The 26,682-nt window shown below is 38.1% G+C and overlaps 2 protein-coding genes across 7 annotated transcripts; one reads left to right on the top strand and one right to left on the bottom strand.

Annotated features, from left to right (window-relative positions):
• Window positions 1-480: 480 nt before the first annotated feature.
• Window positions 481-23,000, top strand: LOC111331777 (enolase 4). Of its 4 annotated transcripts, none has more exons than XM_088749414.1 (13): window positions 481-729; window positions 10,511-10,555; window positions 11,355-11,438; window positions 11,841-12,124; window positions 12,957-13,314; window positions 13,665-13,793; window positions 14,211-14,273; window positions 14,367-14,531; window positions 14,821-14,853; window positions 15,406-15,531; window positions 16,023-16,215; window positions 16,523-16,590; window positions 22,128-23,000. In XM_088749414.1, exons 4-13 carry the CDS (start codon window positions 11,922-11,924, stop codon window positions 22,323-22,325), a joined length of 1,536 nt encoding a protein of 511 aa, XP_088605540.1. In that variant the 5' UTR covers window positions 481-729; window positions 10,511-10,555; window positions 11,355-11,438; window positions 11,841-11,921; the 3' UTR covers window positions 22,326-23,000. The 4 variants fall into 4 exon arrangements, with proteins under 4 accessions (XP_088605540.1, XP_088605543.1, XP_088605532.1 ...); XM_088749417.1 differs by having other exon boundaries at window positions 11,355-11,449; XM_088749406.1 differs by lacking the exon at window positions 481-729 and adding an exon at window positions 2,120-7,312.
• Window positions 17,192-22,193, bottom strand: LOC111331778 (trypsin-like). 3 transcript variants are annotated; one of them, XM_088749423.1, is made up of 5 exons: window positions 21,088-21,233; window positions 19,917-20,161; window positions 19,407-19,635; window positions 18,759-18,959; window positions 17,192-18,087 (listed from the first exon to the last, which is right to left on the bottom strand). In XM_088749423.1, the coding sequence occupies exons 1-5, from the start codon at window positions 21,179-21,181 to the stop codon at window positions 17,894-17,896; spliced, it is 963 nt and encodes a 320-aa protein (XP_088605549.1). In that variant the 5' UTR covers window positions 21,182-21,233; the 3' UTR covers window positions 17,192-17,893. The 3 variants fall into 3 exon arrangements, with proteins under 3 accessions (XP_088605549.1, XP_088605552.1, XP_088605544.1); XM_088749426.1 differs by lacking the exons at window positions 17,192-18,087; window positions 21,088-21,233 and adding an exon at window positions 22,060-22,193 and having other exon boundaries at window positions 18,516-18,959; XM_088749418.1 differs by lacking the exon at window positions 17,192-18,087 and having other exon boundaries at window positions 18,516-18,959.
• Window positions 23,001-26,682: the final 3,682 nt, after the last annotated feature.

The raw sequence follows: 26,682 nt of genomic DNA, 5'->3' as shown, positions 1-26,682 counted from the left end.
TACGAAAATCCGGTCTAGCCGGGCTAAGCGCTTAAGAGTCACAGTTTGCAATCATTCTTATCAAGGTAGTAATCTTAAACACGGTGATGATTTTACTTTCTAACAAGCTAATAATTAACGCTGCTTGTGAAAGCGTGGGTGGATAACAACTTTGAACAATAACTACAGGTCATCAAACATATAACTAGTTTGCTTTTCTCTCCGGCTGATAACTTCTGCTACTATGACAACGGGCTTTTTAGGTAGTCTCCTGCAATATCCCATCATCATCTGCACTTTTCCCATGACTTTTCTAACTTTTTGACCAATCTTTTTTTCACTTTTTCAGTTTAAGACGGGAAATTTTTCCCCGGGAACGATGGAAAGCGAATTTCCTGTTGTGTGGATTCTAAAGGATTTGAAGCGTGAGAATTTCTTGGAATTAACGCCTCGTTGCACTGGATTGTACAACTAGAATTCCAAAGTCACATGAAAAGACGAGTTCTAAAATAATTAACAGTTGTAGTCGTGGGAAATTTTGAACTATTTGCACTTATTTTAGTCTGGAACTAGGGGTCTTCCTGTGAAAAGATCAAGCCAAGTCAATTTTTTTAAGGGTGATTGGTGACGTCATCAAGAGCTTTTTCGATAGAGAGACTGCCTGACTCAACTAACACTCAACTCAGGATTTTCAAAGACATGACCGGCGTTCGCTTTTCTTTGGACGATACCTTTTTCAACCTTTAAAAGGTAAGACATCATTTTGTTTTTACTCTTCAATGGAGGGAAACGTTTGGGTATCGTCACCAAACAATGAAACGGCAAAACTCTCTTAAAATAAATAAAAGAAAGGAACTTGCAAAAATCTTTATTAAGATTCCCTGATTTCACAGTCATCGAGCACAATTCCCTTTAGTCAGCTTTGCCCCACTCTCGTGCATCAGATCAATTATAGCACTGTAGGGGCATTTTTATCAAAGTAAAAATGCTGAGCAATGTTTTTCACCATCCAGTATCTGAAGCAAGGTGTTCAGTTCAATACATGTAAGTTCATTTCGGGTTTACTCTAATTCGCTATAAAACTGATCAACCAGGATTGCTTAGCACTGTAACTTGCTCAGACTGGAAGTATTTGTTCATATATGATTCTCATTATTACGACTGAATTATTGGGGACGGTTTGAATTTTAAATTATTTATATTCAATGTCTTAACCATTCTATACTAAATACCCAATGATCATGAGAAAGGAAACCCCAAAGCAAATATAAGCTCATGGGTATTTTAAAAGAAAGCAAAATGAAATTTTGTTTAATTTAAAACCCCAGTTATCAAACAACTTCAAAGAGTTTCTCATATATTGCAAACTCGTCATCCTTTGTGTTTGGGAAATAAGTCTTAAAACTTTCATTTTCTTATTTAACATCTACTGTACCACGATATCACATTACTCATCTCCTATTTGTTATCAGCAATTTGAAGAAATATCACGAGAAACTTGTCTTGAAAAAATGCTTAAACTTTGGAGGAAAGCATTGAAGCATACAAGTTTCTGAGAATTCATGCACCGTTTCACACACGTCAGAGAAAATGTTAATACTCCACTCTTAATGTTTCAATGCTCTTTTTTCATTGCAAAAATCACTTGAAGTTGAGAAAACAAATTCCCATTAAATGAAGGGAACTTGAAGTTAATGGTCTAAACGAGATTTGCTCACAGAACCCGCGGTTTTCTTCTAACCTCGCGCATGCGCACAAGCATCGATAGTTTCTTAGAATGAACGCTCCATTAAGCACAACGAGAAAATAATACTTAAATTTTCTGCACGTACACCATATTGTTGCATTTCGAAAAGGAAAATCTCCTGTTATGTTTGAAGAATATCTTATATTACGATTTCAAACATTGCGAGGACCTACTTTTGAGAAGCTGCATTTTATACATCAAGCTATTAACGGTTAAGTACATTTGAAAGAACTTTATATTCAAGACAAATTTCTGATTTCTAAAGAACTCAGAGCATTAAGAAAAAACTGGGGTCGCTTTTCAACGGACGTTTTAAATTCGCTGAAAGTTGGAGAGGGAGAAAAATTGTCCAACTCATCAGTTTAGGTTCGACATTCAGTGTAAGTATGAAATTTTAATTTATTATTCATAAAAATCGATGGAAAGAAAGCAGACATAGACAACAAAGAAGATAAGACAAACCCGTCGAATAAAGATGGGGAACTGGCAAGCAAGGAAAAAATCGGCTTGTGGGGAAGAAAAAAACTAGGGGAAGGAACAATCAGGGTTGAAATCTAAAATCTCATTCAAGCACGATCGATTTAATGTAGAAAGTGAGAACATTTTACCATAGTAGATGTAATTAGATATCTATCAAAATTATAGCTTCAGTTGTAAATTTTTCCGAAAACGAAATGATTCAAAAATGAAGTTGAGATTTTACTTGATCGAATGTATTTTTTTAGTTGATAAAGTCAATCGTTTGGTGAATTTAATGAGTCACGGTGTTAAATGGTTTTTGACGTGGCCGGATTTGTCAATTTTTCGATCAGTTAAAACACTGCGTTGTTCTTTGATTTCAATGTTTCTTAGTTTTTCATATTTATTCATATTTATATATTTTTTCATCTGTGTAGTATATTTTCAAGTAGTGACAAATATAATCGTAACTTCATAATTAGTGAAAGGTCAATTAGAATGATGCATTCATGTCAACGTGAGGTACAGTCTGAAGTAAGTGAAAGCTGTTCATTCGTTCACTCCATCTAAATTCTTTATTATTTCATCGATCCAAACGTTTCTCTATCCTTCCTTCCTTCCTTCTTTCTCTCCTTCCTCCCTTTCATATGTTCATTCGCTCTCCTATGATTTGCTCATTAATTATTTCACTCATTAATTTATTCTCTTAGTCATTCATTCAGCTTGTCAGCCAATGGAGTCAGCTCGTTAGTAAGTCAGTCAGACCTTTAGTGAGTTATTTAGTAGTTGAGTTAGCCAGCTCGTGTGCCAGTTAGTCAGTCAGCCTGTCAATAACTAGGTCAGTGAGTGAGTCTATCATTGTGTCAGTGAGTCAGTGAGTCAGTCAGCCAGTTAATCGGACAGTTAGTCAGTCACTCCTTCGACCAGTCAATCAGTCAATACGTCAGACAGTCGGTCACTCAGCCATTTATTCAATCGGTCAGTCAGTCAGCCATTCAACCAGTAGCCATTCAGTCAGTCAGTCAGTCATTCAGTCACTCAGTCAGTTAGTCAGTCATTCAGTCAGTCAGTCAGTCAGTAAGTTATTCAGACAGCAGTCAGGAGTCAGCAGTCAGTCAGTCAGTCAATCAGTCAGTCAGTCAACCAGTCAGTCAGTCAACCAGTCAGTCATTCAGTCAGTCAGTCATTCAGTCAGTCAGCCAGCAGTAAGCGGTCAATCAGTCAGTCAGTCAATCAGTCAGCCATTCAGTCAATCAGTCAGTCAGTCAGTCAATCAGTCAATCATCAGGCAATCATTTAGTCGATCTGTCAGTCAGGAAGTCAGCCAGTTAACTTGTTAGCAGATCAGTCATGAATCAGTCGGTGAGTTCATCAAACACTCAGTTGATGAGTAAGTCAGTCATTTATTTCCATAATCTCTTTCGTAATTGGTCCTGAGCTGGCCAGTCTGTCAGAATTTTGGCTTGTTGACCAGTTGGTCAGTCATTCATCTGGCCAATCAGTGATTCAACAATTCATACAGTCCATTTGATGTTTGGTTTGAGTCCTCGTTGTTGATCAGAAGTTCAGGTCGGTCAGTAAGTTGGATAATGAGGAATTTAGTAAAATGCTCAGTTATTTGTTTGTTTTTTGCGATAGCTTGACTGGCTTGTCAGCTGGTCTTTCCATTTGGTATCTGGTTTGATGATCAAAATAGTGTGGGATTCATTGACTAACCGCTTTATATTCAAACTATATGTTTGAATGGTTGAAAATATAGGTACTTATTGATAGCTGAATGTTACTGAACGAGCAGTGCATGTTTCTGTCGACGTGAGGGAACAATTTTTCAGAGAAAATAAATGGTAAATCGAACAGATAGTAAGTCGATAAGCCATACAGTTAGGCAGAGGTCTAAGAGCCAGTCTGTTAGCCGGCCAGCAACTAAATTTTAGACATGGATGGGTAGGTCACCAACTCAACTCGCTGTCAGCATTGAAGTAAGACCTATGCTGAACTCGAAACTCAGAGAGTGAAGTCGGCTTCTTGATCAGTTATGTTAGTTGGTGTTTCGATTTAATGGCCTGTTTGTTAATTAGGTGGTTGGCTGGTTTGAAGTCAATCAATTTAGTTTGTCATTGAGTCAATCTTTTCATCAGTCAGGCAGACAGATATGTAGAGAATCAGTCGGTTTGGCTGCCTGACTATCCAGTTAAACTGTCGTCTGTTCGTCCGTCATGAAGCAGTTCTGGACAATGGTTCTTTAGATAATCCAGTTGTTTAGTAACGGTTCATTCTTCATCAGTTTGATAGCCATCTGATTCGAGACATATTTTAGTCAGGCAATCACTCAATCAACCAGCTGGTCAGAGGTAGAAATCAAGATTGTTGTGTTTTCCGGCAATGATATACATAAGCGCTAAAGCGTTGGAATTCGACATATGTCACTTTTAGATAACAAACAAAGCGGAATGAAGAATTTCATTTGAAAGTGTTGTGCCTGAATATTTTAGTAAGCACTTTTGATTGGCTTACAAATTTAGGTAGATCAGTCTTTGCCTTTACCTTTGTATTTCCAAGAACACTTCCGCTGGCAAACGTTCGAGGTAGAAATGTTTAGACCAAGGATATACTGACCCAACACAAGGCTCTACACTGTTATCAATATCAGTAAAAGTTTCTGTGGTTATGACTATTTCAAGAAAGAACTAGGAGGAATTTATATCTTTAGCTCTTTAAATTCTATTATTAATCTAGAGGATTGCACTAGAAGTTTTATTTACGTACTCACCATCAAGAGGTATAGCATATATCTGGGCAACCGTGCTCTCCTCAAAATTCACTGCCATTCTTCAGTCTGAGTTTGCAGAACTTTATGGTTTTGATAAGAAAATGGAAAAAAATCCGTTTTCTTTCACGCTATAACAACGTCATATAGCACATAAAGACGCATATTACTCGATACGAAACGCCACGAATGCATAAACATTGAGATGGGCTTTTACCAGATCTTCAGAGGAATCAACTATAGACAACAAGGTATTTACCAGCTCTTAACACTTTGTAACCACTCCTGACGCTATTATCATATTGCTCAAAGGATAGTGCATTAATCGCACATTTCCATCGCTAGAATTCTTTATTGCATGCCGTCATCGATAGTAAAACCGACGGTTAACGAAAACAGCATCTTAGTGTTCTAAAAACTCACTTGAAGATGTTGATCAATGTGATAAAGTTTCTCGGAATTCTTTTATGTTGTTCTGAGCTTTTTAAATTATTAATGGGGAAAAAGACTGAAACAAAGGCTGGCAGTCATTCCAATGGAAAAAATCTGGCAATTATACTTTAAAATCGAAGAACTGTCAGTTTTAGTGGATTCTAGGAATCCAACAATTCTCGCCGGGGGAACTGAACAGCAGCGCCCAGAAACTAAAAGGTGACGGTGCTGAAGACTGGTTTTGTTGGCTAAACATGCAAGAGTAATAAAATAACGTTCTACTTTTGTTGGAAAGGAAAACACTTCTTGAAAATATTACTTGCTGATTGCGATAGGATCTAAAGAAAGTCTTTAAAAAGTCAGTAATCTTAAGCGTGAACAATAACTGCAAGTCAACGATCGCCATATTGTAGAATATTGAATGTACAGTATAGTTAGAACGGTTAAGATTTCATGGACCTCTGTGAAGAATTTGAACTGAAACGAATGAAATTAAGGATTATGATATCGTTTTCCGTATACATGCACATGCGTGCTTTGCATCTTTGCTCGATTATCTTTTTAAGATGGTGAGTTAGAAACAGGCTCTCTCAGTTGCACCAGTCCGTACTATATAATCATTTTGCAGCCGTGTTCTCCCCTCTAACACTGCCTAAGATTTCACTAATATGGCATATCATTGCAACGGTGAAAAAACGAGATGTTTCATCATATGATTGCAGATATCTACCTGAATTTGGAATCTGTATGTATGCACACGCTAACTGTTTGTGATGAGCCAGTATAATTCAGCGTATACGAAACTGATCAGTGGCGTGTAGAAAAATATTTTATAGTCATGTACCAGTTTTCTATTCCCCCGTTTTAATTATTTTCTGTCTTTGTACCAACACTCGACTCAGCTTTTAAGAGATAAGTTAAAAGCCATATAAATTGAAATTCATTGTATTTCCTTGTAAATCTTTGTCGAAAATGGTCAGGCACGATCTCATGGGGACTTCAGACATCTCTTTTGAAATAACGTAGACATTAAAAGTGACTTATTATGTCTTTTGGCTCAGCTTTGATAAAACTATAGAGAGTTTTCCTAAGTGCGGCTAAATTTTGAGAAACGCATAGCGTTCTAACCCTTCCTAGACAGTAATTTCCAGACACTACAATTCAGTCGCAAGTTTGTTTTCTTAACTCTGCACCTAATCGTTCTTTTTCAGTCAAGCATATCAATCATTTTTCAAAGTCACTCACCCTGAACCAATATAACTACCACTTGTTTTAGACAGGTTCACCATTATTGGTTGTTCAAGAGCCGAATGAAAGTTATTTCGCATAATTCACTTTAGCTTGCTTCCTGTTCTTCTCTACCGCGTCTTGCCGAGAAAATATAGCTAGAAATGAACTCAATAACAATATTTTCCATTGTAAAAAGGCAACACAAGATGGACGGTCAAAAAATAATTTGGAAGAATTTGATATTTTTTGCTGAACCGCCAGCCACGAATATTATTATTTTAGCTATTTCTGCAAGGTTTTGAATATGTTCTGTTACAGATCGGCCAAGGACTGTGGTAGAACACGTCCCTAAATCTTTGTTTTCATAATTAAATCCGAGTCAAAAATTGTCGCACGTGCGGAAAGTGTCAAAAGAATTCGTGTCTAACTTTAGTTTGAAATAAATTTCAATTTATTTTTACGTTCCTACTGCACACGAGGAGCCTGGCACTAGCATTTGCTTCGCATGAAAACGAGACTAATGTAAATTATTCAAGTTACCTTGGTGATTCAACATGGCGGTCAAAAACGGTGCATACAGCCTGGAAGAAAAACGGGATGCTGTGGCTTTTTTTAACAAGAATGAAGTACCGAAACAGATTGAAGAGCTTCTGAATAAGATGTTCAAGGAGAAGCCCAACGATATTTTTGGATACATGGTGCGTAGATTCTTTCCTGTGCTTTTTCACGCGTAAGCTTACAGAGATTGTAATCGTCATTTACTAAGTCTTTCTACGGGTAAATACGTTTAGTTTTGGGATTCATGAGCGGTTATGTAGGAGACGAAACAAGTGATAGACCCTCACTCCTTCAGTTAACATGGAATGCTCTGGGATGTTTTCAATCACTCACATTTTGTTCTCAATTGTACTCCACTTGAGCATTCCCCAATTGAGTGTACATCCAGTTTCCACGACCTGTCGCACCTTTTGACATATCAAAACCAGCAAAATATACGGTGACTTGTCAAATTAATTATTTGATGCTACATATTTGATTCAAACAAAGTAACTGGAAGTATACTGCAGTTTTTTTTGTTCTCACGATGGCATGTGGAACACACAATTGGCCCCGTTATGGCAATTTCAGAGATTCATCCAGTACGGGTGGGTACATTTGGGTGACCCCCAGTCCATGGACTACCCTCGATGGACTACCTAAATGGACTACCCATATCTCTGTTTTTTTAAAGGTAGGTAATTTAGGGTAGTCTGTTTGGGTAGTCCATTTAGGTAGTCCATTGAGGGTAGTCCATGGACTGGGGGTCAGCAAAATGTACCTATGTATGGGTGGGTACATTTCGCTGAACTCCAGTCCATGGACTACCCTCGATGGACTACCTAAATGGACTACCTATATGGACTACCCTTAATTACCTACCTTCACGCGAGTGAGTCGAGCAAAAATAGGGACTTCATTCTCTTTTGTACCAGACGCGTTCAACCAGCGACAACCTGTTAAAAATAAACCGATCTGTCTCTTGATAACTAATAACTCCACCTCAATTTGTCACCCACTATATTCCCAGGGCTGTTATTAAAGAGAAAACAAAAATGCTTCGAGAATCTACCTGGACTGCTTGATTACTCTTGACTGACGCATGGTTGCTGTTGTTGTGTAGCTTTAGTTTAAGCTTCAATGTACTGCTCTAATCATCTGAAGATTGCAATATCCGTGAAAATAACTACACTGTAGAGCTGGGCCCAGAGATATTTCCTAGAATATAATTATTTCCTGCTGACATAGCAGGAAATAGTTACACTTACGGACAAAGAAACTTGTATCAGTGCATGCATTTATTCACAGACAGTTGTCTCGGCGATGCCCTTAGACTTGTGAGAACCAACTCCTCAGCTAAAATCTTTCAAAAGAGCTCTTTGCAAATTGCTATTTGATATATTAGAAAAGGAGGATGAGTATATTGAAATCCTCATGATTGTTAATAAAGTGGTTCATAAATATGTTACGTCTGTTTTTTTTTTTCTCCTCCTTGTCTTTATAGATTGTCAGTAAGTGCTATGTTAATTTGTCGATTCATCGTGTATTTGTCTTGTCTTGCCATGACTAGCTTCCCAGCCATTTGCGGGGGCAAACCTTTTCAAATATGTATTTCATAATATGAATAAAGTTGTGCTCTAATCTTTCTATGAGAACATCTATAACTTCAAAACACACCTTTGCACTGGAGGCTATCCTCACTACAAAAATCACCTCTGAGTGAAATTTACAGAACGGAAGTCAGCTTTGCAAAGGGAAAAATTAGTGTGAAAGAAAATTCTGTCTTTGTTACCACCTACAACCCTTCTTTGCCAAATTTTAAAAACATCTTAATGAGCAAATGGTATAGAGAAATATACAAAAAGCCCCCCATAATTTCAGCAAATCTCTGGATTCTTTAGAAAGCACTTGTTCCGCGAAAGCAAAAATTACTTGAAATTTGTTCGCAGCAATGTCTGTAACAGCCAAGACAGTAACATTAACAGCCAAGATACAAGATTATAAATTCGAATTACTCACCACCCTTCACGCACAATGAATGAATAAGGAACAAAAAAGAACAGCTGACCAGCAGCATTAAGAAAAGAAAATGGTGACAATCGATCATCGATCTCTGTTTTTTTATGGGTAGGTAATTTAGGGTAGTCCATATGGGTAGTCCATATGGGTAGTCCATATGGGTAGTCCATATGGGTAGTCCATTTAGGTAGTCCACACAGGTAGTCCATTTAGGTAGTCCATCGAGGGTAGTCCATGGAGTGGGGGTCAGCGAAATGTACCCGCCCATCCAGTACACCTTGTTATTTGTCTCCTTATTGATTTTCATGTATCAGTAAAAATAGAGACGTTTACCTCTTCTTCTGGCTAGGGCACTCATTAGAAATTGGAGATCAGAGGATTATTCTGCTTCTAATTGCAGATTCTCCATTAAAATGTTTGGAGCGTGAGCTATCTTTTATGCATATTGGTCAATCATGAGGTTTACTATATCTCTCAGCTAGCATATGCGATATAATTGCTCAATTTGGAAAGCTTTGTTTCACTGTACAGCCGGTAAAATTCAAAATTTTGTTTGAATTGAAATATTTCCCTTCCATTTAAACCCATGCCATTTAAATAAATATCTTTACTTTTTTAGCCTTGTTTTCTTGGTCTGTGCCATAAGTTATGGAACCTCGTCTTTTGCGCTCAGATATGTGGCATGTGCACTTCATGGGCCATAAATAAACTTGGGTGGGCTTTTGAATTCCATTTTCTTCTTGGAAAATAAATGTGATTAACCCATATAAACTCTTAAAGTTTGAATACAAAATGGGCTGGGTCAGTAGAGGATAAGCAACTTGATGCTCCCTCACAATGTAGCCTAGAGGAGGGGGGCATTGGGGCCTCTGGAAAACCGCAAAACCAGAGAAAAAACCTCCAAAACTGAAAAACCGACAAAAAAAAGGCACCAAACCAAAAACCACATGCAAACCTGACAAAACCGCTACATTTTCACCTTTAAAGGAGTCAATAGGAAAAACCGAAAACCGCATCAGAATTTTCGTGGAAACCAAAAACCGAATGCAAAAATACGTAAAATCCGCAAACCGCTCTGAACATCAAAACCGAAAAACTGAACCTTTTTGCCCAAAAACTGAAAAACCATCCAAAAAACGTACAGTCAAAACCGCAAAATGGAAAATCCCAAAGCCCCCCTCCTAGAGCTGGCATGAAAAAACTTAAGTGAGATGGATGGAGAGAGTGTGTGAAATTCACGTTATGTAATATTCTGGTTTCATGGCTTGTAATTATTATAAATGCTGTCATCACTAAATTAGATTATCAGGTCAATAATAGTAGTTATTTGATGTTTGCAGGGGGAATATTTTGGGAAACGTTCCAAAACACCAACAATTTCAAAGGTATTTTTCTTAGTCTGTGTTTAAAGGTGTCACCTGAATGGCAGTCAAACCAAAAGTTGTTAATATTTTGCTCCCCAAACCTTTCACAATATATGTTTTGTAATTGAAAGAGAGTTTTGATGTTCTTTTATCTATCTACAGTTGTGTATTGTCCCTGAATGTTTTTCCTTGATATTGTAGAAGTTTGTGCATAGGATTCTTTGGCAGCCTGTTTAATGTTGGCCACAAAGAAAAGTATTTCCTTTTTCAGAGGCTTTGATTTTAAACCTCCTTTCTTTTTTGCCAGAACTTCATCCCTGCCTTATTATGAGAGGTCATCAGTTTGTTCAGCTTGCTCGGATTTTTTTGTTATAGCATGCTTGCTCTAAATTTTTGTACATGAATATACATTTATGATTCATGATTTATAGCCGGCTTTGCTGTTTCTCTTTGTTCTTTCCTATAATGATCATGAACACAAGACAACAAAATTATCAAAATCAAACTGATTAGAACAACTTTAAACCAAAAAACATTTAACCATAATGCAAAACATACATGAAGATTTTGATCTTGATTTTTTTACATGGTGCTATTTTTGCAGAGACTTATCCTTTAAATACAACAAAGTGCTTACAAATTTTTCACTTCCTAATAGAATGAAACTAATCCTGATTTGCTCTGACAAAGGGCTAACGCTCGAAACGTCAGCTTTTGTAATCGTAACGGTGGCCAATTTACCATTTCAACTTTGGTAATATATTCAAATTAATCCTGATTTGCTCAGCTGAATTGATGTGTTCCTTTATATTGTTGCCAGGTCTCAGCAGCAGAAGTTCTAAGTACCCGAGGATTCCCAACCTTTGAAGTCAGCTTTGACTGCACCATTAATGGACTCTCAAAGGTGCGGTGTAGGTTTGTTGAATGACTGAAGTCATCTTTGATTATTTTGCTTCTTCCCCCTATAATAAATTATTTGTAATGAGAATTATATTAACAACCATTCACTGAAGTTGGGGTGGCTTGTGGGGGATAGTAACAGCACTCAGGCCACCAACACTGAGGTGAATAGTTGATTTAATAAAGTATATACTGACAGTGAGAAGATAATTAGCACAAAAAGATGATGTTAACTCATTTATTCCTGCAATGATTATAATATTTTTGTGCACAAATCCCATGAAAATGTTTTGGAGGTGAATAGCAAAGGATATTCAGCATTTGAGTAACAAATAAGAGCATGCCTTCAAGGCTATGCACTGTCAGTATCAGTATCAGTATAAACTAAATTGATTTGTCTTTTCAGCCCATAGCAAGTGTTGTGTCCCCTATTGATTCCAGTCCTCCTGCTGATTCATTGAGTTCCAAGTTTGTCAAAACCCCAGACATGAAAACTAAGACACTTGTCAGTGAGCAATCCAAACTGCAAAAGGGGTCAGAGGCTGTTATTACGAGCAGTGAAGGAGAATTGGCTGGTGCAACTCCAGGAATAGATGTGGATGAGATAATTGAGAGAATCGCTGATACTATTACACCATGTGTTGTTGGACTGGACCCAACAGATCAAATGATGATAGATGAAACATTGCAGTAAGAAAACTTACCTGATTTCAATGTATTTTATTGAAGATCTTCACATTTTTCAATGTGGGCTCTCAATTTTAATTTTTTTGTGTTTATCAGCTAAAGCACTGCAGGTACATGTTGCTACTTGAAAGAACAACTCAGCCCAGGCTCTGGTTGCCTTGTGACCAAAAAAAAAAAAACAAAAAGCAAATTCATCTTAATTTTTTTTAATCTCAGTCTGCAATCTAAAAATGAATCAGCAGTTTATTGTTAGCGATAGAAAAAAAGTTGATATGATTTTAAACTATGGAAAAGATAAGTGATAAAATCTTGGCTGGTTTTTTCAATATCTTTTTTAAATCATAATCTTGTCAGCCTAACCCATCTTTCTGGTCATATTTCAAAGGCAAAGTTGATACACTGCTTGAAAACAAAAGCAGGTGTGATGGAAAAAATGCCATCGTGTCCAAATGGTTTTCATCATTATTACATTGGTTTCTGAGGGCTGAGACACTCCTGTGTTATCATGTCATCTGAAAATGGCAGACTACCCCTTAAGCCATTCTTAGATTAACAATACTGATTTCCCGGAGAAGACAGCTTATTCTTTTCCTATTAGGCAATGACATCTAGGTAATTGAAGCTAAATAATATTGTGATTGGGGAATAAAGTTTGTCTGAGCAGTGAATGTTTCTGTGAAAATCCCTATTAACACCTCCCTCCAGTAACACTGGGTCATTTTGCAAATGAAAGTGTCTCACCTCACCCCATTTCCCCCCCCCCCCCCCAATTTTACTCCAAAAATGATAGTGTTTGCACCAAGTCATGAACAGTGTACTCTTCTTTCACTTTAAGGAAAATGATAGAAGAAGAAAAGCCGTCAGTACAAATTGATAGCAATGACCATGATGAAGATCAAACTGAGGAAGAACTGGAGCCTGACAAAGCTGAAGACTCAAACAAGAAGTCAAATGTGTCCAGAGGAGAGAGCAAACAATCGCAAATTTCACAGGATACTAGCAAGAATGCAGAAAGCAAAAAAGGAACAGTTGCTACTAAGGAGTCACAAGCACAAATGGTGCCTGATTTGGAAGAAGAGGAGATCTGCAGAGATTGTGCTATGATTGGTGTGTCTATAGGGGCGGCAGTCACTGGGGCAAAAATTAAAGGAGTCTCTTTGTATAAACATCTTGCAAAACTTGTGGGAAGAGAGGTGAATTTTCATTTTATGCGACTCCTTTGCTTTATTTGGTATGAGGAAATGGGCATAACCAGTTATATTACGGTTTTCACGAGGGGAATGGGAAACCTTAAAAAATAACTCTCGCAGAAGAAGTACGATGTTTGGTTGTGAGAATTACTAGTTTACTCTTGATCGATAAAAGTATCTGGGTTGTATAACAAAGTAGGAAGCCAGACGCTATAGACAACAGCTTTCGATGCTTTGCCCATACACAGGGTGACGTTTTTTTTTTAGGCCAATCCTGAATAAGTTTCGACATACAATGACACATTTTTAAAAAGCACAGTCGTTTTTGCAGCAGCAAATCTGGGTTTTTGCAGATGGATGATAACTTTACTGTTCCTATTCCAATGATGACGTTACTGACGAGTGGAAAGCAGTCTGCGGGAAAACAAAATCTTATTAAAGAAGTTTTGATTTTACCTCAACCAGGAACGCCCATGAAAAAGGTACAGTGCTAAAAATCAACCACTTTTGATAGTCACTGTCGAATTAAAACGGTATAGTTTTTGGTCTAAATCCCTCGGGGTTTTACCACTGCTTAAAGACTTATTGGTTGGAAAACGAGGTAACGAAAGACACTAGATTCAAGGAGAAAATATCACCTGAAGAAACTGTTTGGTGTCAAAATTGATAGTTTAAATATCCAGCCAGATAAAACAATCTGAAAACGAGGTGTGTTTAACAAAAACATTGCCATGGTTTTTAATGGTGCGAAAAATAGCAAATTGTTTAGTTTACCAAGGTGGAATAAAAATCAAACCAATCCAGTCACTTGGATTTCAATACAGAGTTTTCAAGGTCGAGGAACTCTAAGCTGGCTCCTTTTAACTTAAAAAAACTTATCGTATTATTTTATCCCCTAGGCTTTGCACCAGCTCACCAACATCCATCAGCAGATGGGCGAGACTCTTGTTCAAAAATACGGAGTAAGTTTTTGTATGTTTGGTTTTTTATTTCCTTCCAGCCAGTTTTTTTTTGGTCACCTTTCGCTTCGATTATCCTTGTTTATGTTTCTCCAGCCTTCTGGTCGGTGTGTAACTGATAACGGTAGCTATTCCCCTTCAATGGACAAGCCAGAGCAGGCTTTAGATTTTGTTCAAGACGCGGTGTCTACATGCGGGTATAGCTTGGGTACTGATGTTCACATCGCACTCAATTGCGCTGCCTCAGAAATTTATGACCAGGTGAGAATTTGAGCTGAGGGGAAAAAGATGAGTATTATGGTATACTGTTTTCATGAGCAGTTCTTTGATCATGATCATATGGTTTCAACATCCTAAAAAAACCTTTTTTAGTTTTTTTAAATCGTGATATACTGTTTCAATGAACAATTCTTTGATCAGGATCATGTGGTTTCAACATCCTGAAAAACCTTTTTCATTTTTTTTAACTTGTCGTCATTCTGTTTCAAATTTTTGTAGAACTGTGGGTTCAACTTATATAGTTTCGTTTGCTTGTTTGTTTTAATCCTAGCCTCAGCGTCGTGGAGTCAAGAAGTCAAAACCTGTTAGTAGCGATGGAACCTTTTTTTAGCGTCACTGCTTACGGAGTCATTGAATAAACAAGTTTCTCTTTATTGCAAAACTTTTCCAATTATACGATTGTCTCAGTGGAGGCAATTTAAATTTATAGCTCAAGCACAGTTTCCTGAGATTCAGTGAATAACGCCGGCAAATATTTCATGAACCGGGTTGTAAACGCAGGTTTGGTTTCAGATTAAAAAAAAAAACGAATGCGTTCATGTATGCGTTTATGGTTAATTGTGACTCTGTTAGGTGCTGCGTGCATAGTGTTTTGACTGACCATTTGGCGCGGCAACGTGCGCGATCTTTCCGTGCGTGACCGATCACTTGCAAGACGCCTCCGGCGTGATTGCTCTCTTGTGTGACTCCTTGCGTGATTTTGCGTTTGTGGGTTCATTATCACTAATTCGAGTTGCTGCAATTGTGATTGTTTGCCCGAGTGCGAGAGCGACTAATTGACACCCTATTACTGCTGCACATTTGTTATCGGCTAAATCTACAGTGTATGAATCGACAAATCTTGCTTTCTTCGCAGGAAAAACTAAAGTATGAGATAATGGCTAACGCCTTTAAGAGTGTGGATGATGTGATCAACCTTTACTGTGAACTTCACGAGAGATACCCTGCAATCATAGCCATCATTGATGGTGTCAGGAGTCCGGTCAGTGTTGTAATGCGAGTAAATTAGGATGAAAGACTTACCGGTACCTTCGCTTAAAGAAGTTATATCACTGTTTTTGCATCTTTAAAAGATTGGTAGCCTAAATTTTCAAGCTGTTCATTAGTGACCCATCTTTATCCATTAACTCTTAGTGATGAACATCTAATTTTTCCCAACGGTATCACCTCTGAATTAAATATTAAGGTCAGGAGAATAAACGAAATGATCGCGAACTCAAGAAGCTCTTGATTGTTAGACAAATTCTCCTTGCAAGTAACATGGGAAGTGTAGAGAAAACGGTGTAGAGAATGTGCATACTGATGTCAGGGTGTAAGGTGTTAAACTTCGTCAACCTTTGTCAGCCTGGTTCCTGTTTGGTTTACGTTTGCCTTTTTCATGCTTCTTCATCTTACCGAACTATACAACTTTTCAGTTTTGAAGCAGTTTTATTGTGAACCAGTCCTTACTTGAAAATTTATCAAAACTTTTAGGACAAGGAAGGCTGGAAGAAACTCAGTCAGAGGATCGGAGAGAAGTGTTTCGTTATTGGTAGTGAATTGTACAGAAAACATTCCAGTGTTTTGGACGGTGGAGTCACCGACAAACTCAGTAGTGTTGTAGCTCTAAGCCTGGATCAAGCCAATACGCTTACAGGATTGTCTCAAATGGCCAAGACCGTCACGGGTTGGTTCAAGCAAATTTTAGATATTCTCTTGGTTCAAGTGAATGAGAAGAGAAAAATTGCGGTAAAACTTTTACAAAGGATTCAGCTGAGTCTTTGGTCGGAGGTGCTACTCAGCAGCATCTTCAAAAATAGTTCCACACTGACCTTCCGTGAGAGACGTCGCCGTTCATAAATAAATTTTGCCAATGAGTTTATTTTTGTAATGCTTCAGTGATGAAGTGTTTGCCAGGCAACATTTTCCTGTATACAGCATTTAAATATTTGTTCAAGTTTGTTTAAAACTACACTTATCTGCCATTTTCATAGATCAGGGAGGTCTCATTGCACTGGCGGATGGGCCATGCGCAGACGCTTCTTCCATTCTAGCGGATCTGGTGAGTTTTGTTGATTTGTTAACTCACTTAGTTAACTTTCTCTTAGAATCCCTTCTTTTTGAGAAACTTCCTTTTATTTATCTAACCCTAAGTTGCAACCTAGTTTTGATCGGCGGTAATTCTGTGCGCCAGAAGTCAGTATACTGTAATGGTGTTGCTAAGCAAAGCGACCATTTATGGGTGACTTACGAAGGAAATCACTCGCGGAAAATTTCGAGAGGGGGAAGTAATACGTACATGTGAGTGCAAAAAATACTATTTTGTTTGATCTTGGGAACAAATGTCGAAAGCAGTCCGTAACATTTGGTATGCTTCGCAGTGTGTAGTCGATAAAATGGTTTAAAAGTTTTACGCCATTCTCACTATCAGTCAACAATCATATTAAATCCAATCGCGACTTGATTAATCTCGTTTTTCCACGCTAGAGGTCGTTTAAATGTGTTTACTTAAAGCTGTCATTGGTTTCTTGTGGCTTGGGCCAATTTTTTGATTAACCGTTGTGATTTCTTTGGTTTTCCGTTTTCCGAGACTCGACTGTCGAGAAGAACTTTTAAATTCGTTCTGAATGTTTATTTTCGTTAAGGGTATTCCACAAAGGAAATCTTGATAAAACGTTTGTTTAATTGTAGTGATATTTTTTTCCATCTTTTCGTTATATATTTCTTTGATGAAGACAAGAGGAAAGAATTGTTTCCTTCAATTTTCTTAATAGAGTTCTTCTCTGTTCTCGAATTGTCGCCGGTTCGGTTTGGCTTGTTACTCACTTATTTTGACTCATTTTTTCGGGGAAAGCTTCAATTTATCCACAGGACTTGAAAGCTTAAAAGGAATACTCAAATATCGAGTTTATGTAAAACTAGAAGAACATAGTAGCTTTGAGACTTAATAAATGTCTATCAAAAATATTGATCTTAGTACTATTATATGAAAAAAAAATTACGTATAAGTTAATGTTAGTACTTTTTGGTCAATATGGATCAGATAGATGTAGAATGGGGTAATAGGGATATTGGAGATGGATCCATTAAGAGATGATTGACTCAAATTTTCTTTTTTTATGCGGTGGAGCGCTCTAGGTACTCTTTGTTTCTTGACAACTTTTCTCTTTGTGGTTTTCTTCTCAAGGGTTTTTTTAAGAACCTTTTAGGAATATGGCTGCAAAGGCAGCTAACGGTGTACAGGCACGCTGCGCGAATTGCTTGGTTTCTTTCTCTTTTCCTTCCTTTGTTCTTTCCTTTCTTTCTTTCGTCTCAACTCCCGATAAATATGCTTGCGTCAATTGCTACACTGCCATCGATCATCTCTATGTAATCAAAGGTATGTCGTCGACAGGTGGTTGTGGTAGGTCCAATCCTGTGACTTGTGATATCCACTGCAGATGGTTCACTACCCGTGTGTACACACCATATTTGTAAGGAACACCGCATCCTGTGTGTCCAAAAGACGCCACTCCTGTCAGGAACCACCTCTTTCTTTCTCCTTGGCACATTAGTGGTCCTGAAAAGGGAAGGACACTTGTTATTCTTGAGGACAGATTTACTCCTTCGTTGTCCAACCTATTTGCCCCTTTTTTACTTGACTTGGGTAGACAAAAGGTTGCTAAATACTCGTTGCTACTCTAACCCTTCAACTCCCAAGAGTGATCAAGACAGAATTTCTCCTTACAATATCAATACAATATCAAGCACACAAGTGATGAAAATAGAGGAAAATATCAATTTAAGGATTATAAGTTGATCTAATGCCACATTCTCCAAAGTAACATCTTAAGAATTGTATAGCGAACGGTAATGAGAGTTACAAATGGAATCTTGGAAGTGAAGAAGTTAAGATCATCTATGTAGCGGCCGTAGCTCTAAAGCGATTAAACGATCGAGGTTTCCTTGGCCTGAAAAAATGCTGAAGAAGGCGGGGATTTGGAAATATGTTGTACGGATATCAAGGTCGTCCAATCTAGGTATTTGTAAAGTGGTTCAAATTGTCCATATAAGTAATTATGTAGATGATTCTGCTTAGTGGTGATGCAACTTCATTTCTTCGATTTCTGGATGTTGTAAACCCTATGGATACATATGACTGACGCAAAGAAAAAGCTTTCAGTTTTAAGTGGGGCTCGTTCCACTCTCCTTTGAATTCTGTACTGTTAAGTGTTGAAAAGTCCATCTTACCCCCACTGTCTCCCTCGCATGTATCTACACCCCCCTGTTTGTATCCCGCGCAGATCAAGTTTCCACCGATAACTCCACTGTATGACTTGGGGCCATTGCACTGTTCATGTGACACAAGTGGTAACGCGGCTTCGTAAAGAATTCTTGTAGCAGGGCCTTTTACTTTTTGAGTGCCCCAGCCAGCGATATAACACATCGTGCCTAAAAACAAAAACAAACTGGATAGGTTAATAGATCAAAGATGAAGTTACATTACGATTATAGTGAGGTTTTTGGGAGCTCAGTACATTAAGTTTAACTACTTTTTTTTCATGCAACGAAAACTAAGTCAAAATCAATGGTCGACCTAACTTGTCTCGTTTGAGTTAACAGGCGAGCATATGAGAGCGATTTTTAAATGGACTATCGAACATAATCCAAGGTTAGATTAGGTTTTGTTCAGGGACTACTTTTTTGTTTGTTTCCAAAACGTGCCACCCACTCGATTATTCGTTAGCTTGCGTAGCAGGCGTTTCTTCTGCGCCAAGAACAGAAATATTTCTTTTTATTTGGTGGAAGATGAAGTTTGAAGCGTCATTAACAATTACTAAAAAAAACACCCGAAAACTTACAAGTCGTGTTAGTTAACAGACAAGAAATACTTCTTACCAGCTTGGAAGCGTTGCCCATTATCAAGACACATGCTTTTCACGTTCGAAGTGAAGTTGACCGGACTACTGAGCTCTACTAAAGCGAGGTCGTGTTTTGAATAAATCTGCACTCCGTTGGGCGTCTTATTTGCTCCTATGTCCCATTTAGGATGCAGCACAACTTGTTTAACGTTTATATCGACCTCTGTTCCTTCGGGTTGATCCAAATTATGTTCACCAACGCGTACCTTGAATTGAAGTTTTGGTTTTTTAGATATTGTCTTGCAGTTTAAGCCTTTAACCATTAAGAATGACTGGCTCCTAATTTATCATTTCTGTGTCACTCTTGAATAAAATTTGAAGGTCATGAGAAACATTCTTTTCATCCTCTTTAAGTGTCTCTACAGTGTACGAAGTTTCATCTGAAATCTTTGACATGATTTTTGCTTGGGATACCGCATCTAATGTTTATAGGCAATGGGCTGAGAATTCTGGTCGATTTATTGAATAGATATGGGGAATACATTACCCTTAACATCTCTGGATATTTACTGGCTGCTGCTATAATTGGTCCAATGTTGGCGATGGTGCAGTGAGCTGCTGTGATGACCCAGCGGTCCGATATCAGGGCGGCCCCACATTTGAAATACTCTCCCAGTCCCGTAACAAAAATGCTCGTCATCCAGGGCCAACTGCCGGGCTTAGCTTCATGTCCCCCAGTGATCCTTTTATCATTTGAATGCTCGGCCCATTTTGGTCTTACACCACACGGCACTTAGAAAGAAAACACAATTGAGATTCAGTGACTCACTTTCTGAAAGAGTAGTCAGAATAAATTCAGCAACTTGTTTACAAGGTTTCGACAGGCCTCTCTGTGGCATTTGTTAAAGAAAGGAATAAATGTCATAATTTTGTTGACAATATGTTCATTTGTCGATATATAGCGGATCTTCGCTATTCAATTGGCCTTAGCTTGCTTTCAAATCCAGGTGTTCATGGCAAAGGTGGTGTCTAAAATTTATGCTAAGATCTCTGTACTGCTGGGAAAAGCAAGTCAGACTTGGTCCTCTTTGACGTCACATAAAAACCCGTTACACGACCTGCTAAATCCGAGACCGCGAGACTTTAAAAAACGCGTCTAATTCGTCTACTTCACTTATAGTTTCCGTTGAGTTTCAAACTTACAACGAAACGGTGTATACTATCCAGAAATGCAAGTTGCTCTCGGTGATAATTCGTTGATGAAGGAAGCTTAGAGCTTTGAGCACTCCTAACCGCTAGTTTGCTGTTGTTGACCAACCGATTAACTGAACACAGGCTTAAGCAGCGGGACAAAATATCTAATGGCTTTTTTGCCTTACTGACGGAGTAGAAATTAGGCAAATTTATACTTTCTACGTTGTCAGAATTTTCAGCAACTCTAAAAGCAAACATTGTTAATTTAGAATCGAAGGTACCGGATGTGACAGTCAAAAATTTCACCTTTGTTCGACTCATTCGTTTGAAATGTTTCTTATTTTTGACTAGAGATAAGTGGGTCAGTGTTTAGCCCGCCTTCTGTCGTCAGTTTTAATCTTATTGTGCGAGCCTTCACTCTAAAGCTCTAAGCGTTTGCTGACAATCGGTGGATGTTTTTGTTTGAACTGTCCAACAACCGAAATATTAGCGGTAAATTCGCGCAATTAAATATTCGCTCTCACCTGCTGTTAATTGGGAAGAAACACAAACTTGGCTGAAATGACAGGTCGAATATGTCAGTAAAACACAGCTCAAAAAATGCCTTTGCAGAATCATTCTTTTGTTTTGTCGCTGAACTTCTTTTCTTTCCTTTGTTTTATGTATAATGTTTTCTATACATTGCTGGTGTATGCTGGTAAAATTATGAAACCGTTATTTATAACCATTACTCTCATAAAGTCAAGTGCTCAAGGCGGGTCTGACTTTCCACTGAGGGTCGTGTTTAGCTTCTAACGCCTCAACGATTTGCTCTGTCTATTTTGTTTATCTCATCATCGATTTGTCTAAATATTAATTTACCGTTTACTTTGACTGTTGCACCAAGTTTCTGAGAGTTTTAACTCAGTGAAACAAACATTATCCGTAGTTTTCGATACGATTAAAAAAGTTTTTTCCCTATGGCTTATTATGGGTAAGAGTGTTTACGACTATTTAAGCTCAACTTGACCTTACTAATCACGGTAGGGGTTACCCGCAAAGAGCTTGAACTCTGTTTCTCTGGTTTATTCCGACGCGAAAAGCCGGAGGCCGCGGTGTCAACAACATTTCAAACATTTCGTAACTTAAATCGCTAAAGATTTACATTTTTAGCTCAAAAACACGTTGATCGTTGCCCTGAAAAATCAAAGTAGTTTCAAATGTTTAAAATTATTTCCTTGTCTAGAAAAATCTTGAGAAAAGACTAACCTTGAAAAGTAAGACCAAATGCTTTCAAGTAACATGCTTGATTGCTCAGATGTATTTTTATTTGTTGTGCTGGAGTCGTTGGTTTTTTCTTCAGTAGCTGCAGTCGTGACGCAGACAAACGATGCCAGCGCGCGCGTTTCACCATTTTGCACGTTCGCGCGTGGATAGCTCAATTCCAATTAGAAAGTTCACGAGAGAATAAGGAGGGAAACCTTGGTTAATGGTTGAACCCTTCAAATGCATCTTACCTTTCTTTGCAACTGGATTTTTTCCTCTACAACACTGATAACTGCAGCCGTGTTTGTTGTTTTTTCAGTCTGTAGCTTTTGGTGCCCGGTTCATCAAACTCGGCGGTCCAGTCCGCGCTGAGCATGTAAGTAAGTACAGAAGATTGCAGCAGATCGAGCAGGAACTGGAACAGACAGGTCACCTGACAGCTCAAGATGAGCACGTGTTTCCTGTTATTAATGTGGTCCAGGAGGACTCTGAAGAACCGGAGAGCGAACAGAGTTAAAGCTGCTGAGAGATTTTTCAGCTTTAATTATTTTAGTTCTTTTAGCCCTTCGTCTTTCGCTTTGACGAAGAGCTTAGTAACATTTTTATGGTGGCTAATTTTCATGACCAACTCTGTTGATAAAACCAAATTATCTTGTAATACCCCCACCGACGCAGCACCACAGTTTCTTTAGAAACTTAACCACTTTACTCTTAAGTAAAGGCAGGCTATGAGGTTGGGATTTTCATTGTGTTAGGTTTCTTCACTAAAGGGTAGGTGATTCAAACGTCAACTGCAGTCAAACTAAAAGACACATTCCGTGAGCGTACATAAGGTGTTTATTGTTAAATTCAACTAGTGAGTGTCGTTAAACAAAAACCAAAGAAATCACCGAAAGCAATGGTAACAAGAATAATTTGACAGGGAACCCATAAGGAGCTCAGGTAAATACATGATAGCGCTCGGTTGGTCCAGAGGGTGGCAAGAATTTTTTAGACCAATCACAAAAGCCAGGGAAGGCCAACCAATGTAATCCTGGATTGCTTTAGCCATTAAATTGAAAGCTGTTCTAACATACCTGCTGACACTTTGTCCGGGCGAGCGTGTATTTGATGCAATCGTTTTCTTCACCATATTGAAAGGCGATTCTATAGACATTTTACTAACGAAATAAAAAGAGAAAAGTGCAAAGTTGATCATTTTTGTATCATTGTAAAAAGTTAAGTTTTGTTATCAGCGTCTTTGTGGTTTGGATTGGCCGTTTTTATGCTGGAGACGTTAAAGTCGTCTAGACGCATTTAACGTCTGAGACATTAAAGTCGTCTAGTATAAAACGGGACGCACAAAAGTAGACCTTATTTAAATAAGTAGATTTTTTTGAAAAAAGGACTAGGCTCTACTCTCGGAAGACACTGGACACGAGTTAAAGCGGCGCCAAAAAATGAACTTCAAGCCCGCTAAATGCGAACAAATTGTTCAAACTTTAACATGGCGGCGGCGTTACAACTTTTAAAGTCTATTTCTCGCCGTCGCCAAGAAAGGCAGGACTTAGAAATGCAGATGTTCTTAACACAGAAAAGTGAATCGAGGAAGCGAAAACTTCAGATGATAGAAGATGATGAAAAAGACACAGCCAAAGCAATAGGTTTGTGTGCCGTCCGAGCCAAACGACGAGTCGAGCATAAATGCGTTCTAGTTTACGACTTCCCGTCTTTATACCAGACGACTTTAATGTCTGAGATGTTAAAAGTCGTCTGCCTTATTTAACGTTTTTATACTAGACGTCAAAGTCGTCTTAAGGCGACTTTATCGTCTATAGCATAAAAACGGTCATTCAGTTGCAATAACGCCGTTGCCTGCTACTGCAGTCTAACTTTGAAGATGTTAATCGGTGTGTGTCTCGCAAAACAGCTCTGGAGCTCCGGCCAAGAGCGTTTTGCATGACATAACCTTAAGAATTAGATCTCTCATGTGTATAAGACGAGTGGGTAATCACATGCTAGTGAAAATTACCGCATCTGGATAAATTTGTACATAAAAGTTTATTTGTAGAAGTGAAATATTTAAATAAAGTCATTTTGCCACAATTCCAGACCACAAGACTAGTAGATTACACATTTTAGAATATTTTAGGGCGTCAAATTGTGCTCCACAGCGCATCCTTCAATTTCTGTTCGAAGAAAAACAGCAAAATAGGATAGATCAATTCTACACTATTATTTGAATTTCAAAGGTGGAAAAGTGAAGTTCCCTCTCGCAACTAACTCCTACATATATCTGCGAACGTTCATACTAAATAAAACTTTCAAGTGAAATAAGAAAAAAGTCGATTTACGTTCTCCAAAATCCTACGTGCATAACATTATCCTGGCAATTTATCTTTTATTTCGGAGTATTTTTCGTCTTTCCTTTTGTGTTCCAGATCAGTGACGTCACATCGTCTCCAGTAAAGGCCCTCGAGCGGTATCCCCACTCTTTCCCGTTTTTTGCCTTTGCTTTGAAACTCCAGAGCCTGAAGTTAAACAAAATGTGATGGATGCGGCATAATTTCTCATTAAAGTAATGATATGAATCCAGGAAGGCTGATTAATAGGAGAATAAACAACCCGATCAGCAATGAACTTTGATACTACCCACCCCCCTCTCCCCTCCCCCCAATATTGTTCACTGTTTGAGAACAGTCTTTTGATTGGCCGTAAAATTAGCTGATAATCAAAACTAACAATTTTTTGTGAAATGGCGGAAACTCTCTATCTGTCACGATGAAGGATCCAAAATGATCCTAGTTGAGAGAGATAACGCAGACTTAAATGGCAATGGCAAACGAGTTAGAGTGAATTCTGATTTTACCAGCACTTTTCCAGCACTGTTTTATATCATGCCACGGTCCTTTTCAATTCTTAAGGGATAAAAACGAATGTGATTTTGAGCATCTAACTCGTTTTCGGTGCTTTCATATTCACAATATGAAAGCGTGGATGGCATCTTCGCTAACTTGTGATAAAAATTTGAAACAAGATTACAAGAAAAATTTCACCGTTGTTACATGCAATCAACTTCATTTTGCCCATTTACTACCGAATACTTTAAATCACTTTCCTTCTCTGATTACCCCAGCTTGGACTCTCATGGTTTGACCCCTTACACTTTAACATCAGAACGCATATTCTCCATACAGTTTTCTATAGATTACCTATGGTACTGACAAGGAGGATCTGTTTAGTAAAGAGCTTCTTTGGTTAATGATCATTTCCTTTATTCTCCTGACATTTACGTTTGACTTAGGAGCGCTATTGTAAGGAGAAATTAGATGCTTGTCACTTCAAGGGGTTGAAGGGTTAAAGATTGTTTTCTTCACTATGGACACCCGGGAATGTTTCTCTGAGATTGTTTGCGCTTGAGGGGCACAAAGATGGCGGATGGCAACCGTTGTCAAAGACAGTGTCACATGGGTGAAAGTCAAGAATATGTTTTAAAATAAACAAGGAAGCGTCCTGAGCAACGCATCTCGATCGTAGATAGAAACTTATTAAGGTTTCGTAAGAAACACAAAATGGAGAATAGGAAGGACTGGCTGATGCATCCAAAAGCCATATGAAATATATTGGGAATTGGGAAAAAAAAAAAAGGCCCAGCAACTGACGCTTTAAAACTAAGTAAAAAAATTATAATTTCTCATTAGAATACTGTAGTGTATGCCGGGATATATGAAAGACTATTACAGGATAGGAACGAGAAGAAGAGAGTATGGAGTCGGAGAGTTAAGGACCGCGGTGTAATCCGGTTTAATCCGTTGTTTAGATACGCATATTAAACTCTACAAATACCAGTGCCAGTTTTTGGGACAGATAGATGACGATCAAAGATAACCTCGTCTCCCCCATAGGGTTGTCGAGCCAAATTCTGTTAACTACTTTACAAGGAAAAGTATTGGAGGTAGAGGGGAGAATTAGTCCATCATCAGAGTTAGGTGGTTAACTTTTGTTATCTGCAATGTCTACACTAGCTAACAGGCCACTGAAATCAGTGTAGGTTTAAAAAGTGACATTGTGTCGTTGCTCAGATGTGAAGCGTCCAGAAGACTGCTCAGAGCACGGTCAACACCAACACAGTAATACATGTAAAAAGGGGACAAGTCACAGATTCGTCTCTTGTTAAGAGTTGTCGGAATGGCTTTTCAATTTACAAAGGTGCCCTGTGCAAATAGAAGAAGCGTATTAATAATAATAATAATAATAATAATAAAATTAATAATAATAAAATATTGATATAGCGCCTATCCTTTTCAGTGCTAAGCGCTTTACAATGCTTTAAAAAGGACTAAAATCGTAGACCTATATATACATAACAACAAAATTACAAAATGGAGAACCTAGGATAGTTCATAAACTTGCTTAAAAAGAAAGGTCTTCAATCTAGATTTGAACTTGTTTAAACCGTCGATCGATCTAATGTTAATAGGTAAATCGTTCCAAAGTATTGGGGTAATAACTGAGAAAGCCCTTAAACTATGTCTTTAAGTTATAGTGTTTGATGAGAAGACGCCACTTGTCTGAAGATGAGCGAAAGTACCTCTAGGTTTATAAACATGAATCAGGTCAAACAAGTAATCAGGAGCTAAATTGTTGATTATTTTAAAACAAATAAGATTAATCTTAAAGATTATTCTTTGCTCCACCGGCAGCCAGTGCAGCTCCTTTAGAGTATCGCTTATGTGATCAAACTTACTTAAGCAAGCAATCACACGTGCTGCAGCATTTTGGACACATTGTAGTTTGTTAATTTCATACTTGGGAAGACCATTCAAAAGTGAGTTGCATAGATCCAGCTTCGAAGTTACAAATGCGTGTACAAGAACTTTAGTTATTGTGACATT

Source organism: Stylophora pistillata, chromosome 1 (genome assembly GCF_964205215.1).
Source record: "Stylophora pistillata chromosome 1, jaStyPist1.2, whole genome shotgun sequence".
Taxonomy (NCBI): Eukaryota; Metazoa; Cnidaria; class Anthozoa; order Scleractinia; family Pocilloporidae; genus Stylophora; species Stylophora pistillata.
The sequence above is the reverse complement of the archived record's forward strand: the minus strand, read 5'-3'. Positions and strand labels throughout refer to the sequence as shown.